At 40.1% G+C, this 16,198-nt stretch overlaps 1 protein-coding gene across 1 annotated transcript in view; it reads left to right on the plus strand.

Moving 5' to 3' along the window:
- Positions 1-15,650, plus strand: part of LOC127585089 (interleukin-6 receptor subunit beta-like) — a 73,879-nt gene extending 58,229 nt beyond the window's left edge. Inside the window, exons 13-17 of the mRNA XM_052042278.1 lie at positions 193-336; positions 1,477-1,617; positions 3,035-3,128; positions 7,749-7,830; positions 10,893-15,650. Coding sequence (XP_051898238.1) covers positions 193-336; positions 1,477-1,617; positions 3,035-3,128; positions 7,749-7,830; positions 10,893-11,561 — 1,130 coding nt within the window. The 3' untranslated portion in view covers positions 11,562-15,650. The remainder of the gene's footprint in view (positions 1-192; positions 337-1,476; positions 1,618-3,034; positions 3,129-7,748; positions 7,831-10,892) is intronic.
- The last annotated feature ends 548 nt before the right edge of the window (positions 15,651-16,198 follow it).

Here is a 16,198-nt window from a genome sequence, read left to right on the forward strand (position 1 = left end):
AATACTTTCATGTCCCTTCCCAGGTGCTTTATGGTCAATAGATTACTTCTGAAGTAATGTCACTGTGGAAATGTAAGAATCCCCCATTGTTTTCCACTACTGTCTGTTGAGGATGAAATGGGAAGATTCTATAAGAATAATTGCTGCATGTTATTAGGTCTGCCACACAATGTTAAACCAAGATATTTTCAGATCCAACAGAAGGCCCGAGTGCTGCTGCTCATAAAATAAAAGGAACAGAAGCTGTCATTAAATGGCAGGAAATCCCAGTGGAAAAGCGACGTGGGTTCATCACTCATTACACCATCTTTTATGAATCTGTGAAAGGTAAAAATGGTAAGTAATCCCAATCACTGTTGTGAGCAGAAATGCCCATGTTATCATTGTGAATGCCCCAATGCCTACTCCTTGTACATGCCTCTTTGTACTACTCGACATGGTACTGTCACAATTCTCCAACATTTATTCAATCTATAGATTTCACTACTGCTTTAGTTCTGCCCAATTCAATTTCCCTCCTCTGCTGTTCAAACAGGTTTAATTATGTAGAATGAAAGGGTCCAGGGTTGTGCTTAATAGTTGCAAATTACATGCAATAGTTAGTCACTATTTTTTTATAGAACAGTTATCTTGCACTCAATGCAAATGTATTTTCACATTATTTCTCAATAATGTATTATACAAATAGAATACAATTTACATTACAGAAATATTCAGCCCATTGTGTCTGGGTCTTCAAGTGGAATTTTCCACTTTATTTCCATTTCTCTGTTCTACTTTTTTTATATTTACATTTAAAAAAAAGAATGTTGCCAACTGTTCCTGGGAAGTGCTGACTTTTCAGTTTAGAACCACTAACATTCCCCCACAAGGTTCGGACGTCTGTGCAAATATGTGTGACTTCTTAAGAGGTCCTTGCCTGATTGTGCACCGGGGCAGAATTCCTGGAGTACCAATTCCTGCAGTTTTCCTGCAGTTACGTTGGGAAATCTGCCTGATGACTCTGCGTCAAGTTGGATCAGGTTACAAAACAGTTTCCCAGCCTGTTGCACACGCCAGTCTCCTCTAGGAAATTACAAAGAGTTTGAAGCAGACATCTCTTGTGGAATGAACAGCCAGCAGAGGGAAGATTTATGTTTTCAAACTTGCACCAGGCTCAAAAAATGATTTGTGACTTCATAATGCCTCTTCTCTTGGATGTCTGCTAATTGCAAAGCAGTTCTTGAAGGCTCTTAAAGATCACTGTTGTGCACATTTGCAGCAATAATTCCTTCCTTCTTCTCAGGCTAAGATGCTAAGACCCTTGCTCAATGTAGCATGTGGAGTGAAACTGGGAGCTCCTAATCCAAGGTTCATTTACTGAATGTTAATATTAAATAAGGTTTTGAAAGACTATCCATTGACAAATATTCTTCACTAAAGCATGGTCTCGAATACTATTTTGCTGTCTTCTAATTACTTTCCAATATTTTGTAGCTGTAACGCTGAAGCCAAATGTTTGTGAATATACACTGAAATCTCTGCAGAAAAATACTAAATACTTTGTGCATGTAATGGCATCCACAGTGAAAGGTGGTAAAAATAGCAGTTCGATTTTCTTCAAAACAAATGCAATTGGTAAGTGAATTTGAGAAAACATCACTGTTAAGGAATATTAGAGTTGCAGAAAACCAATCAGTTTTAAAGATAGTGAATGGATTGCTAACTTATCTTTGTACTATACTTGCTGACCTGTTTGAATGTTAGTAGCCTAGAAAATATGCAAGGGTACAATCCAGACTTGGAATTGCACCTGTGGCTCATCTTCCCAAGCTTTGAAGGTTTGGAAAGAGCTGTTTCGTGAAATGGGGCAGCTCTGTTCACTTTCCAGGCCAATTTCGCTTGCCTATATAGCTTACATTGTCGAGTTCGATGAGACCTTGCTAGAGGTCGCTTTAAGGCAATTGGATAAACTTCTGCCCATCCTCTTTCCCCTGTATTCTTGGGATCCTGGTTTGGCCTCCTTGACTTTGCAATTTATGTAGAGCAAATGGGCCTGCGTTTTACATTATAGTTGCATATTATGTGCAGTAGTTGTTCACTAACTTTTTAAAGAACTGGCTCATTTTGTACTGAGTACAAAAGCATTTTAATACTATTTCTCAGTTATGTGCTATACATATAGATTGTGCACATGTGCCAATATCTAAACACCTCACTAAATTGAGAACATAAATACAACTCAAAACCTGCACCATGGGTCAAAGCCTTTTTTTGTACCTTTAATATGTTTTCCTAGTTTTGTAGCAAAACAGCTGAAAGTAGATACAATTTCAATGTAAGATGTTCCATTCCGCAGGAGCATATACAATATATTCAAGAGTTTGTATGATATGTTCAGCAAGATTCAAACGCTGAGATGAGTTAAAAGAAATAAAAATTGTAGCTGTGGTTAACATACTGAGGTGAAAATTTTAAAACTAAAAATAATTGAAGGAATGAATTTGCGAGTTTTAACAATTTATAATATGCATTCCTTACAAGCAAGAGGTAATATAATTAGGGTTTCTAATGCCAAATATGTAAATGTGATTTTAAGCATTATAGTTTGTGCATTGTCTATAGAGCTTGACAGCAGATTATAGATTATTTTTAAATGTGTATATTTGTTTCTTTTCAGCCTTGCTATTATGTTGTTCAAATGTTTAACACATTTGAAATTGGCTAATTTCCCTGTGGGATTAAAATGTTAAATATAATTGCTTAATTAGGATAGCCGATTAAGGAATTTCATACAAATCCTATCAATATGTGTCTGGCATATATTTAGGATCCTTTGTGGAATATGTTTAGATTCTATGAGAAGTTGACCTTTATCTTCATATTAAGAATGATTAAATGGAACAAATTGATGGTTGGTACTAAGATTATATTTGACCTGAATACTGAAAAAAATTTCATTAAATATAAATATCAATAGAAGCATTATGTTTTATGATCTGCTCTGTGACTGATGTTGTATTAAAATTAAAGCCAGTTTATAATTTTTTTGTAGAGCAAGAAGATATTGTGATAATTGTGATGCCTTCAGTTCTTTGCTTCCTACTAGTGATCATTGTATCGGTGGCCTGTTTCAATAACCAACATTGGTATGTTTACACTAATTTTAAGTAGACCATCTGAAATGGCAAGTAATATTAGATGCATTTCAGTCTTCTCCATGCCTGGATTGTGAATTCACAAACTGTACAAATCAGGAAATCAGGGGAATTTCCATCTGCATAATTGAGTGAGTTGAAGATGCTGAAAACAACAGTTTTACGATAATTTCTCCAGTGGGAGAAGCTCCCTGACAACAGCACTAAGTATAAACATTTACACACTGTGAGTTTGATTAAGTTTGAATAGTTTCGGATGATGCAGCAATGCAACACTTGATGCAGTTTGGCACGTTTGATGTCGGCAGTCAACACTGGTTGCATCTGCAGCAAAAGGAACATAATCACTTCACAGCACATGGTTATTCAAAAGGTGACGGAGCCAGATGTGGGGATGAAGAGTAGCCTCATTTCAAGAAGAAGGCTACTCAAAAGCAATATATTTTTCCCTGAACACTATTTTTGAGCTCCAGACGGCCCATTTGTGATCTGTGGGCCTAATGGTGATTGTATACTCTACTCTGGCAGTGTTAGGTGCAGTGGGACAACTTCAAAATGGAGAAACAAAGCACTACAGATGCTGGAATCTAGAAGAAAAACACGATGATGCTGGAGGAACTCAGCAGGCCAGGCAGCATCTGTGGAGAAAAGCAGGCAGTCAACGTTTCAGGTCAGGACCCTTCATCAGGATGGAAGGATGCTGAGGAAGGGTCCTGACCCGAATCGTTGACCGCCTGCTTTTCTTCATGGATGCTGCCTGGCCTGCTGTGTTCCTCCAGCATCATCGTGTTTTTCAACTTCAAAATGGAGCTTCGGACACATCTAATACTGAATAGGCTTCAGTCCGTCAATCACTGAGATGGTTTGCTTGAGGGTAGAAGACATCTCAGTCCCAGCATGTTCAATTATGGTTATTGGGTGGTGAACAGGAATGGAATCTATGGTAATACAAACTAATATGTTTGTATTTAGGACAACAGCACATGATCAAATGTGCAAGTGCTTTTTCCTTATTTTTGTATTACAATAAAAAAAAGTTACAGAAATCCAATGTTTTTAAATGTAGACTTACCATACAGGAAGCTACAGTTGTCTTACCTGGCACAAACATCATGAACTATGTCACTTTTTATCCATTTGAAATGATTTAATTTATTGCAGAAATTGACACCCTCTCAGACGCAGACTGTGGTTAAGGTCCTTCTCCATAATTTAGTACTTGAAAGGCTGTGTGGTACTCCACTAATGATAGATTTCCATTGTTTAACCACCAAAGAAGGGAGGATGAAGCATCATTTCTGAAATTAAGTCAGCTTAGATTGTTGAAAAACATAGTGTGGAAATACTGAACAGTGAGCCAATTCTGTGCAAAGGCACATCTGGAAGGATTTCACTCTGTTCTGGGTGCTTCTTAAACTTTAATAATCCTTTCTTGGATCTGACCTTCACCAGTAAGTCATGTACATATTGCCATCTTTTGGTGGTGGGCCTTTCTCTTGTATCAGTCCAGTCCAGGTAGTGATGTGCTGCACAGAAAGGGCCCTTCGGCCCAACACGTCCATGCCAATCTTTGCGTCCACCTACACCTATCACATTTTCCTGCATTAGGACCATATCCTTCTGTGCCTTGCCTATTTAGGTGTTTGTCTAAATGCCTCTTAAATATAGTAATTGTATCTGATTCTACTACCTCCTCTGGCAGTGTGTTGCAGATGTTAATCATTCTCTGTGTAGAAAACATACCCCTCAGATACCCTTTAAAACTCCTTCCTCTCACCCTAGACCTATGCCTTCTTGTTTTTGATACCTCTGCCATGTATAAAAAAGATTAACTATATACCCAATCCATGCCTCTCTTAAAAAAACGATTAACTATCTACCTAATCCATGCCTCTCAAAAATGTTATGAACTCCTTTCAGTTCGCCCCTTGACTTCCTTTGCTCCAGGGAAAATAAGCCCATCCTATCCAATCTCTTCCCATAATTAAAGTCGTCCAATCTAGGCAACATCCTGGTGACTCTCTTCAGCACTCTCTCCAGTGCAATCACATCCTTCCTACAGTGTGGCAACCAGAAATGCACACAATACTCCAAGTGCAGCCTAATCAGTGTTTTGTAAAATTGCAAAACAACATCCCCTTTAATATTCTATGCCCCAAACTTGGAAGGCAAGTACGCCATATACCTTCTTCACCACTCTATCCACCTGTGTTGCCACTTTCAAGGAGCAATGGACTCAGGCCCCTAGGTCTCTCTGTTCATTAACGTTCCTTAGTGCTTTACTATTTACTGTATATGTTCTACCCCATTTAACTTCCCAAAATGCATCCCCTCACACTTATCAGGATTAAATTCTATCTCCCAACCCTCCACCCAACTTTCCATCTGCTCTATATCCTGCTGTAGCCTTAGATAACCTTACTCACTATCCTCACCACCACAAACTTTCGTGTCTTCCAAAAACTTACTAACCATACCTCCTACATTCACATCCAAGTTATTAATATATATCACAAACAGAAAAGGTCCCAGCACCGATCTCTACGGTACACCACTGGTCGCAGACCTCCAATCAGAAAACCATCCTTCCACCACCACCCTCTGCCTCCAATCACCAAGCCAATTTTGGAACCAATTAGGCAGCTTGCCTTTGATCCCATGTATCTTAACCTTCTGGGCCAATCTACCATGCAGGACCTTGTCAAATGCCTTACTGAGGTCCATATAAATAACATCTGCTGTACTGTCTTCCTCAATGTCCTTTGTTAACTCCTCAAAAAAAATTTATCAAATTAGTGAGACAGAATTTCCCCTGCACAAAGCCATGCTTACTTTCATTAATCATTCCTTGCCTTTCCAAATGTACATAAATTTGGCTCCTTATCTTTTTCTCCAATAATTTCTCGACCACTGATGTAAGGCCTATTGTTACTTAGCTTAACCTACCACCTTTTTTAGATAAAGGAACAACATTAGCTATTTTCCACTCTTCTGGTACTTCACCTGTGGCTAAAGAATATTCAAAATTCTCTGTCAGGGTCCCAGTAATTTATAAGATATCTTTATTAGTCACATGTACATTGAAACACACAGCGAAATGCATCTTTTGCGTAGAGTGTTCTGGGGGCAGCCCGCAAGTGTCGCCACGCTTCCGGCACCAACATAGCATGCCCATAACTTCCTAACCCGTACGTCTTTGGAATGTGGGAGGAAACTGAAGCATCCGGAGGAAACCCATGCAGACACGGGGAGAACGTACAAACTCCTTGCAGACAGCAGCCGGAATTGAACCTAGGTCACTGGCACTGTAAAGTGTTACACTAAGCTACCATTTCCTCCCTTGTTTCCCATAACATTTGGGAATAGATCTCATCCGGCCATGGAGATTTATCAACAATTATGCATTCCAAGAGTTGTTGCTGAAGGCGCCTTGGAGATTTTCTGCAGTACATTTGTTGATAGTATACATGGCAACCACTGTGTGCTAGTGGAGGAGGGAGAGAATGTTCAGGGTGCAAGTTTAGGCTAGTGGATCAAAGTGCTAGCTGATCAGACTGTTGCCTGTGGATGGCATTAAGGTTATTGAATATTGAACTGTTGCAAGTGCTTCTATGCAAGTGAAGAATATTCTGTCACATTCCTGAATTATGTCTTGTCAGTTTGGAGAGGTTTTGAGGGAATCAGGGACTGAGGCACAGGCCACACAATATCCATCCTGTTCTAGGATCCAAAATGCTGGTGTATTTGATCTAGATGTGTTTCACCAATGGCGACCCAGGAGTTTGCTTGTGGTGGAGGCAGTGATGGTGATGCCACTGAATGAAAAGAGGCAGTGGTTGCTTATCCTCTTATTGGAGATGATCATTGTCTGGCACTTGCATGGTGCAGATGGTTGTTGCTACTTATCCATTCTGAGTGATTATACATCATGACTATCCAGCGTTGGGATGCTGGAGCTGTTCTTGTATTGGTCTACCAAGCAGAGTGATAATGTGGCACTGTTTGGTGAATGATGACCTCATGGCGGACGCAAGATTTCATGAGTATTGATTTTACATAATAAAGATTTGAAACAGCTGATAGCTGCTGGATAATAAACCTTGTTCTTGTATTCCACCTCTGCAAGTGGTAGGATTGGATTGCCCTTTGCTTAATTACACAGGTTGAGTTTAAGATTGTGGCATTGTGGTTATCTGATGTGGTACTTTTAAGATAAGATAAGATTTCTTTATTAGTCACATGTACATCGAAACACACAGCAAAATGCATCTTTTGCGTAGAGTGTGCTGGGGGCAGCCTGCAAGTGTCACCACGCTTCCGGCGCCAACATAGCATGCCCACAACTTCCTAACGCTTACGTCTGTAGAATGTGGAAGGAAACCGGAGCACCTGGAGGAAACCCATACCGACACGGGGAGAATGTACAAGTTCCTTACAGGCAGTGGCCGGAATTGAACCCAGCTTGCTGGCGCTGTAATAACGTTACGCTAACCGCTACCCCACCACGCCACTGGTTTTGTTCGCATAAATAAGATGAAAGCTTGTAAAACGTTCTAATTTCTAGTACTGTCATTTCATTATAAATATGACAATTACTTCTGATACTTTCAGGATTAAAAAGTACCTTTGGCCAGAAGTTGCAGACCCAGCAGGAAGCAGTATGGCTGATTGGTTGCAAAAACACCCATCTAAGGTATACTTTTGATGATATGGCGATTTTACAGAAGGTTTTAATTTGTTATATATTTGTGAGGTTTCTCATAACCTGTAAAGCTGATTGGCATTTTCATTGTAATTTACTTTAGCTTGAAGGTTTACACAATTTAGTCTTAGGTATTTTTTTCTTTTGGCTCTTATACATGTATGTTATTTTTAATTTCAATCAGCAATAGAAATCTCCGTAATTGCATTTGCCCTAAAAATATTTATTCCTACTTTAAATGGATAAAAGAAAGTTATATTTCTCCAGATGGTTAAAAGATAATTTTACTTCGCTTGCACATGTATTAAGTGTTTTCCTACTATATATCACAAAGATATAAATAGGGGTTGAAATGATGTTCAAATGCATGATAGAGGAGTCTTGATTAATGACTTTTGATATATCTGATTCTGTGGTTTATAAAAATCAAAATGGCTATAGCCCTTTTAGTGATTCCACAAATGAAGATTAGAGTTTTGTGAGTGCAGAGGAATTCTTGGGTTTTTTTTGAAGATGTTGATCAAGCCAAAGCACCTCATCAGTACCTTAGTGCAGTGTATGAGATTCATTTGGTCTATTGAAAGCACCAGAGGCAAATCATTGTACACCGACAGCCAGAGAAAGGCTCCTGGCTCCCTGTTTCCCAATGAAGTGGAGGTGGAAGGAGAATGAGAGTGGGGCTGGGGTTGACGTGATGGACTAAGGTCAGCACATTCTTTTTAAAGTTAGAAGGCATTTTAACTCAATTGCCTCCTTCTTAGGTGTGAGATGGGCTGATACATCATGTAGTTAGAACTCAGGGCAACCAATAAGCTGAGTACATAACATTTGTATTGGCCTGTAATACATGCTGCTCATATCAGGGCATGCTGGGACCTTTAAAGGCTTTGGCCTCTGTGTTTGATTTTTCTGAGGAGCGAACTATCTAAAACATCTGAACACATTAGCATTATCAGCCCCAGTGGTTACAGTGGCACAGTGAATAAGATGACTGAACAGCTGAACCAGAGATATGAATTCAAATCCCATAGTGGCATCTGGGGGATTTAAATTCAGGCAATTAAATAAACCTGGAATTAAAATATTGAAAGAATGGTGTCTGCAAGAATCCATCAGATTCACTCGTAAGAGAATGGAATCTGGAATTCTTACCTGCTGTGGCATCTAAATGAATACAGACCAACTTGATTGACTGTTAAGAGCTCTTTGATGATGCTAGAAAGTAACACTGTTCAGGGACAATAAAGTAATAAATCTTGGCCTTGGCAGTTAAAAATAAAATACCAGAGCAAATCACTGGAATATGTTAAAAAAAGGTCATTCTAAGTTTTGACTTCTTGGTGGAGAGTAATGATTAAGTATCTTCATCAACTGGAAGTATAATCTTGTATCAGTTATAATTGCTCAGTTTGATTATGTTTGTAGGATGGATTGTAGTAAGTTAGTGGCAGCCAAGAGAAGGAAGCAATCATAACCTACCATTAAATAATGACAACATCGAGGAGGGGAGCAGTATCCATTGATAAAAGAGGGGGAACTTGCATTTAGATAGCACTTTCAACTCTTCAACTCATTTAGATAACTCTTCAAGATGCCAGTATTTTACAGCCAGTGAGTTTTATTTGGAGGTGCAAACTTTTGTTTTGTGAACAATTGCTTTGTTGACAGTTGAGGTAATCGATTGCATCGCCTGATCAAGTTTCAAAAACACAATAAAGGACTACCTGATTTGTTAAGATTGTCCATTGTGAAGCACAAATATCATTCAGAGCACCAGGAGATGACACTGCTTTTCTTTAGATGACGTTATGCCAGTTCTTCATTTCAACCTGAATGAACAGAAGGGGTAAAATGCTTCACATAAAAGACAGCAGCCTCCTCAGCACAGGACTGAAGTCTTTTTCTAGAGGATGGATTGAATTGTGGTGACTGCTAGCCAGCACAACTGAAGGGAATCACTGGCTATCAGCCATTTCCTCCACAGATCGTCCTGAACTTCTGTGCATGGTCTGAGATATCCTCAAGGCCATTGCGCATCTGACTGTCTGCTCCTATGCTGAACTCACCACTGAGTCCAGCAGTGGAGAAGTGGATCCCTGAGGAAATTATGTGAATGCACTTCATATATGGACATCAGCTTTACATTAGGCATGGCTGGCATAGGAACAGCAACCCCATTCATTAGAATAGGGATACCAACCTTATTGAAAAAGCAATTTTTAAAAAAATATATTTGTTAGTCTTTTAATGTGCTTTGAAATAATTTTTAAAAGTTTTATATTTTGTTTTAGTTATTTAAATCTATTTGAAAAGTCTTCAAATCTCTGATTAAAGGAAATGTTTGGAGATTATTAAAAAGCCTTTGCCAGCAGTGAGCTATCAATGGCTCTCAGGGTGTTATGGGAGTGTGGCTTCAGGAAGGGCTGGCTATGGCTAACTCACCATGTCGAACACGTGTTGTGTGTGGAGCCTCAGCCCATCCAGCCCCCTGCAGCCAAAGTAAGTACAGCTTGGTGGGGAGCATAGATGGTGAGGCTGGGCAGTGTCCAGCTCATAATGTGTGAGCATGGTGATATGGTGGTGAGTGTGTCACTCACTCAGCTGAACTAGTACTCAGCAACAAACAAAAATAGGGCAGAGATTAAAAAATACTCTTCAGCAATCAGAATTCGTGACAATAAGGTACCACCATTAAAATGATGTTTAGAAGATGATTTAAGAGGGTGTAAACTCTGCCTAATCTATCTGTGCTCCTAGTATTGTTCATTACAGAGGTCAGAGTGATACAGAGTGAAACTTATAAATATCACATGAATTTTGATGCGCTGACTTTTTTTTGCTGATACTGGTAATTATAGTTGGATGGATTTTAAAGAATTTAGGAACCCTGGGCTTGGGGAGTTTAGTTTGTGGAGAGGATGGACAGGGTGTGTAGCGGTAATGACAACACTACATAGTCTCAGGAATGTAATAGTGGATCAGAACCAGATTAACAAGAATGATTCTGCCTTATTTTATCAGAAGGTTTTAATTCTTTTTTTTTCCATTTCAAGAATGTCCATGTTCTTAAAGTACTGAATCTGGGGAATGATTTCACATCAGAATTCAGCACTGTTGAAGTTTTGCGACTATCTGAGGAAGACAAGCTGAAGTTTGCCTGGAAAGACAAGACTTCCTCCTTGTACGCATCAGAAGAGGAATGTTCTCCCGACTTGTCTCCACAGCAGCAAGACATTACAAATGGAGCTGAGGTGGCCAGGTTGTTGCAGCCTACAGATATAGTCACATACACAGTCCTGGAGGAGAGCTACAAGAGCCAGGTGCCTGATAACAGGCTGTTGCCAGAACAGCCATTATCTTCAACTATTCCGGAAGCAAGTGCAGGGGATCAGGTAAATGGGCAAAACACATGTGATGGAGAAGAAGAAAACTGGTGGCAACCAAATACCAATGAAAATGATCTGTTGCAACAAATAATTAAAGACAGTCCATATTTGAAGAACTCCTTAAATGTAAGAGAGTTGCCAAATGCACCTGACCCAGATGACTCAATTAATTCAGGGGTTGGTAGTTGCTCTGAAGTGGACGTGGCAATGCCTGGAGATACTGGAACTCTAGATCAGAACCAGTACAATGCTCAGCTTAATAACCATCCAGTTAAACCGGTGCAAACTTATATTACACTGGAATTACTGGGGCTAAGGCTCAACAAAGGAATGTAATTGACTAATCTGCTGGAAACAGCATTTTTTTTAACCACAGGAACCTCATATTTTTAGAATTACTAACAGAAGAAATACACAGCTGGACTGCAGGGATGTGAAAAGAGAAAAGTTAATTAATGTTTCTGTAGTTCTGACAGATCATTAATCTAGTTTTGTCATTTTTGGGTCTTTTTCATATTTTAATTTTAGTGTCTGCAGTTGTTTCGTTTAACTGCAACTCTTCTCAAGGAATATTTTTGGCTATCAGGATTACTACAAAATAATAATTCATAAGTGTGACTCAGATTTAGTTAACTTTCCATTATCTGTCAACAACCAAATCATGGCTTTGGCTCTGTCCCAATAGATGATCCCAGGGAAAATGCTCAGGAACAGCATAAGCAAGAAGCCAAAGCTGAGAATTTTTATCAGTGTACAAGTGCCAGTTACAGACCACTCCCTTGTCTGCTGGGTTACAGAACTTATATCATTGCCACATAGAATTACATCAATTACTAAATGTGAATGTGTGTTGCAGTTTTACAATATGCTGATCAAGAAAGTGATCAGGGAATTTCTTGGAACTAAATATATGAAATGATCATGATTTGGTTGTGGTTAAAAAGCAATGGAAGATAATGGATTCCATCAGGAAATGTTTGGATTGCAGTTGAAGTGTTAAAACCTATTATCTTTATTTCAAATCTGCTCATTACGCCAACAACCTGCACTGGCTAAAATATCCTCCAGCAACTTCTCACTCTTGCAATTCTGATACATACTTGATTTTCATTGTTCTGTGTGAGACCATGCCTACAGCTGCCTAGTCCCTGCAATCAGAAATTCTGTGCCTCAGTCTCTTCACCTCTACCTCTGTCTTTGTTTTTGTTCTCTTTCCTTAATTTCTCTTCATGTAGCTTGGTTTAAATGTTGTTTAATAATGCTCTGATAAGCTGCAGAGCATTTCGTCTCCGTTAAGTGGCAAGTTGTCCAGTGAGTTGTTGATTTTACTTATGAAGCATTAATCCCAGTCTAGAACATTGCTCAGGTAAGAAAGATGTTACTCTTTGCCGTTTACCAAGATCTTTAGAGGAAATAGGTATTTTACACTAAATACATTGCATTCATTGCTTAGTCACAGTTATGAACTTGCAATATTGGAACCCTTGTTCCACATTTAAAGTAGGCTATTGACTGAGGTAGATGGGTACTTTGGAAGGACTGTAGTTGGCCCCTTTTAAAGAGAAGCCCACTACTCCAGTAGGACAAATGCAGCTGGTTGCAAGAGAACGCCACCACCTGCAGGTTTCCCTCCCTGTGGCACGCTGTCCTGACTTAAAAACATTGCCGATTATTGATCGTCACTGTGGGTGACTGTTAGAACTCAGCAGCACTGTAGCAGTATCTAAATCAGGAGGCCTTTCCTGCAATGCTCACTTCCTGTAAATAAATAAAAATAACTTTATTTTGTTAACAGGTGATAAGGCCATATCGAATGCAGTAAAAATCAAGTCCATTGTTTGCTTTATGCCTCATTTGAAACTAACACTGGAAATATGCACTGAGTTTATATGCAGCTATAGATGGATACATATGAATTGCCTATTAGCTTATTTATTTTCTCCACTATCTCATTGAGTCATTCAGGCCACTAATGATCTTGGACACTGTTATCTGATATTAAATGGAACAGTATTATTGTCCTCAGCGCTCATGGGAGAGTTTCAGTTTCTGATGCTGACACATGAATTTTGCAGGAAGGAGGAAGTGTCCCTGTGGATTGGACATGCCCTGCTGCCCGAGTGTAGAAATGGCCCCATGGAATAAAACATACAACAGTACAGTGCAGGACCAGGCCCTTTGCCCATCAAGTCTTCGTTGACCATGATGCCAATCTAATTAATCCCATTTACCTACACATAGTCTACATCCCTCTATTCCCTGTTTCATGTGCCTGTTTTAATGCCTCTTAAATGTTGTTATTGTATCTGCTTCTACCACCTCCCTGGCAGTACCTACCATTCTGTGTAAAAAAGACTTGCCTTGTACATCTCCTTTAAGTTTTCCCCCTCTTACCTTAAACCTATTCCTTCTAGTATTTGAACTTTCCACCCTGGGAAAAAGACTCTATCTCCCCTATTCATAGTCTTATATACTTCTGTCAGGTCACCCCCTCAGCTCCTCAGCTTCTGATACGTCAGAGAAAACAACCAAAGTTGTATACAGTTGCAACACGACTTCCCAACTTTTGTACTCGATACCCTGACCAATGAAAGCAAATATACTGTATTCCTATCTACTTGTGTTGCTATTTGCAGGGATCTATGCATCCAAAGATCCCTTTGTATATCAATGCTCCTAAGGGCCTTGCCATTTACTCTATACTTTCCTCTTGCACCTCACACTTGTTCAGATTAAACCCCATCTGCCATTTCTCCATCCACATTTCCAGCTGATCTACATCCTGATGTATCCTTTGACAACCTTCCTCACTATCCACAGCTCCACCAATTTTTGTCTCGGCTGCAAACTCACTAATCAAATCATCTACAGTTTCATCCAGATCATTTACATCACAAACAACAGAGGGCCCAGCACTGATTCTTGCAGAACACCACTGGCCACAGACCTCCAGTCAGAAACCACTCCCCTCCCCACCACTATGTCTTCTATGACCAAGCCAATCTTGTATCCAACTTACCAACTCACCATTGATCCCATGTGACTTAATTTTCTGGACCAGCCTACCCTGTGGCACCTTGTCAAATATTTTACTAAAATCCATCTGGACACCATCCACTGCCTTACCCTCATATTCATCATATTTATTGCTTCCTTAAAAAAATTCAATCAAATTTGTGAGACAGGACCTCCCCCACACAAAGCCATGTTGACTTTCCCTAATAAATCCATGTTTTTCCAAATGCAAATAAATCCTGTCCCTAAGAATCTTCTCCAATAATTTCCCTACCACAGATGTAAGGCTCACCGGTCCTTAGACAAAGGAATAACATTATCTATTTTCCTGTCTTCTGGGACATCACCAGTGGATAAAGAAAATTCAATGATCTCTGCCAAGGCAACAGCCCTTGCTTCCCTCAGTATTCTGGGATAGATTCCATCAGACCCTGGAGACTTATCTGCTTAATGTTTTCCAAGACACCCAACACCACCTCCTCCTTAATATTGACATGCCGTGGAATATCAACATATCCCTCCATGATCTCACCATCATCCATTTCTTTACTCTCGTTAAACACAGATGCAAAGTATTCATGAAGGACCTCACCCACTTCCTCTGGCTGCAGGCACAAATTCCCTTGTTTGTTCTTGAGAGGACCTACCCTTTCCCTAGTATATCCTTGTTCCTATTATCCATGTAAGGTGGCTACGGAATGAGGAAGAAAGAAAAATTGCTCACAGCGTTCATGACCTCAGACCAACTTAAAACATTTCACAGCCCACAGATACCTATTTCACTTAACTTGTACTCATCGAGATATGGCAGCCAAATTGTATGCAAAAGTTCCCACTGACGGCAGTTACATAAATGACCCTCTGAACTGCTGTATTGAGATTAATGAAGGGATAAATGTTGGCCAGGATACTGTGCTGGATCCCCCACATCTTCAGGTAGAGTAACACTCGATGACACTTGATGCAGTTTTCATTGTACATTGAAGAATTTCTTATCTCACTTTCACTGCAAGGGAGCAACAATTGGATGCACGAGAGTTTGCCGCCAAAAATGGCTGAACTTCACCGTTTTTCCAGTGATAAGCAAGGGAAGGTGATGATGAGCAAGATGTTACAAAGGGGCTTATAAAGTAAAAGAGGGTCTGAAATGATGACTCTTGGGTTTGAAGAGCTGATGGGGAGAGTTCACTTCTGGTGGAGAAAGAAGAAAGTTTAAGATATTTTATCTGTAGTCCGTGGGAAAATGTTATCATGATTTTAAGTACAGTGGCCTTGAAATTCTACTGCTCTGGTGTTAGGCGGTGGATCGATGAAGAACAAATGGAGTGGGAGAGGGGAGGGATAAAAGAAGGGAGAGAGGGAAAGGATAGCGGGAGAGAAGAAAAAGATAGAGGAAGAGGAAAAGCTTAGTTGGAGGGAAGAAAGGGTGTGGGAGGAAGGGAGAGGACAGTGGGAGGGGAGGAGTGTGGGAGGGAGGGACTAGACAGTGGGAGGAAGGGAGAGGACAGGGGGAGTGGAGAGGATAGTGGGGGAGAGGGTGAGAACAGGGAGGGAGGAAGAGGATAGTGGGAATGGGAGAGGGTAGTGGACTGGGAGAAGATAATGGGAGGGAGAGAGGACTCTGGAGGAGGGGATGAGGATCATTCTTGGAAGACATGCAGGTGCAGAAAGCAATTAGGAAGGCAAATGGTATGTTGGCCTTTATTGCAAGTGGGTTTGAGACACTTTGCTTCAATGATATAGGGCTCACATCAGGAATACAATGTACACATCTGGTGTCCTGACCTGGATGGAGGGAGTGCAGATTGATTCCAGGGATAGTGGGTTTGTTATATGAGGAGAGTTTATGCAGACCGAGCCTTTACAGTTTTGAAGAATGAGCGGTGTCCTCATGGAAACATACAGAATTCTGAAGAAGCTTGACAGGGTAGATGCTGGGATGTTGTTTCCCCTGGCTG

The sequence above is a fragment of the Pristis pectinata genome, chromosome 2, assembly GCF_009764475.1.
Source record: "Pristis pectinata isolate sPriPec2 chromosome 2, sPriPec2.1.pri, whole genome shotgun sequence".
NCBI classification, from domain to species: Eukaryota; Metazoa; Chordata; class Chondrichthyes; order Rhinopristiformes; family Pristidae; genus Pristis; species Pristis pectinata.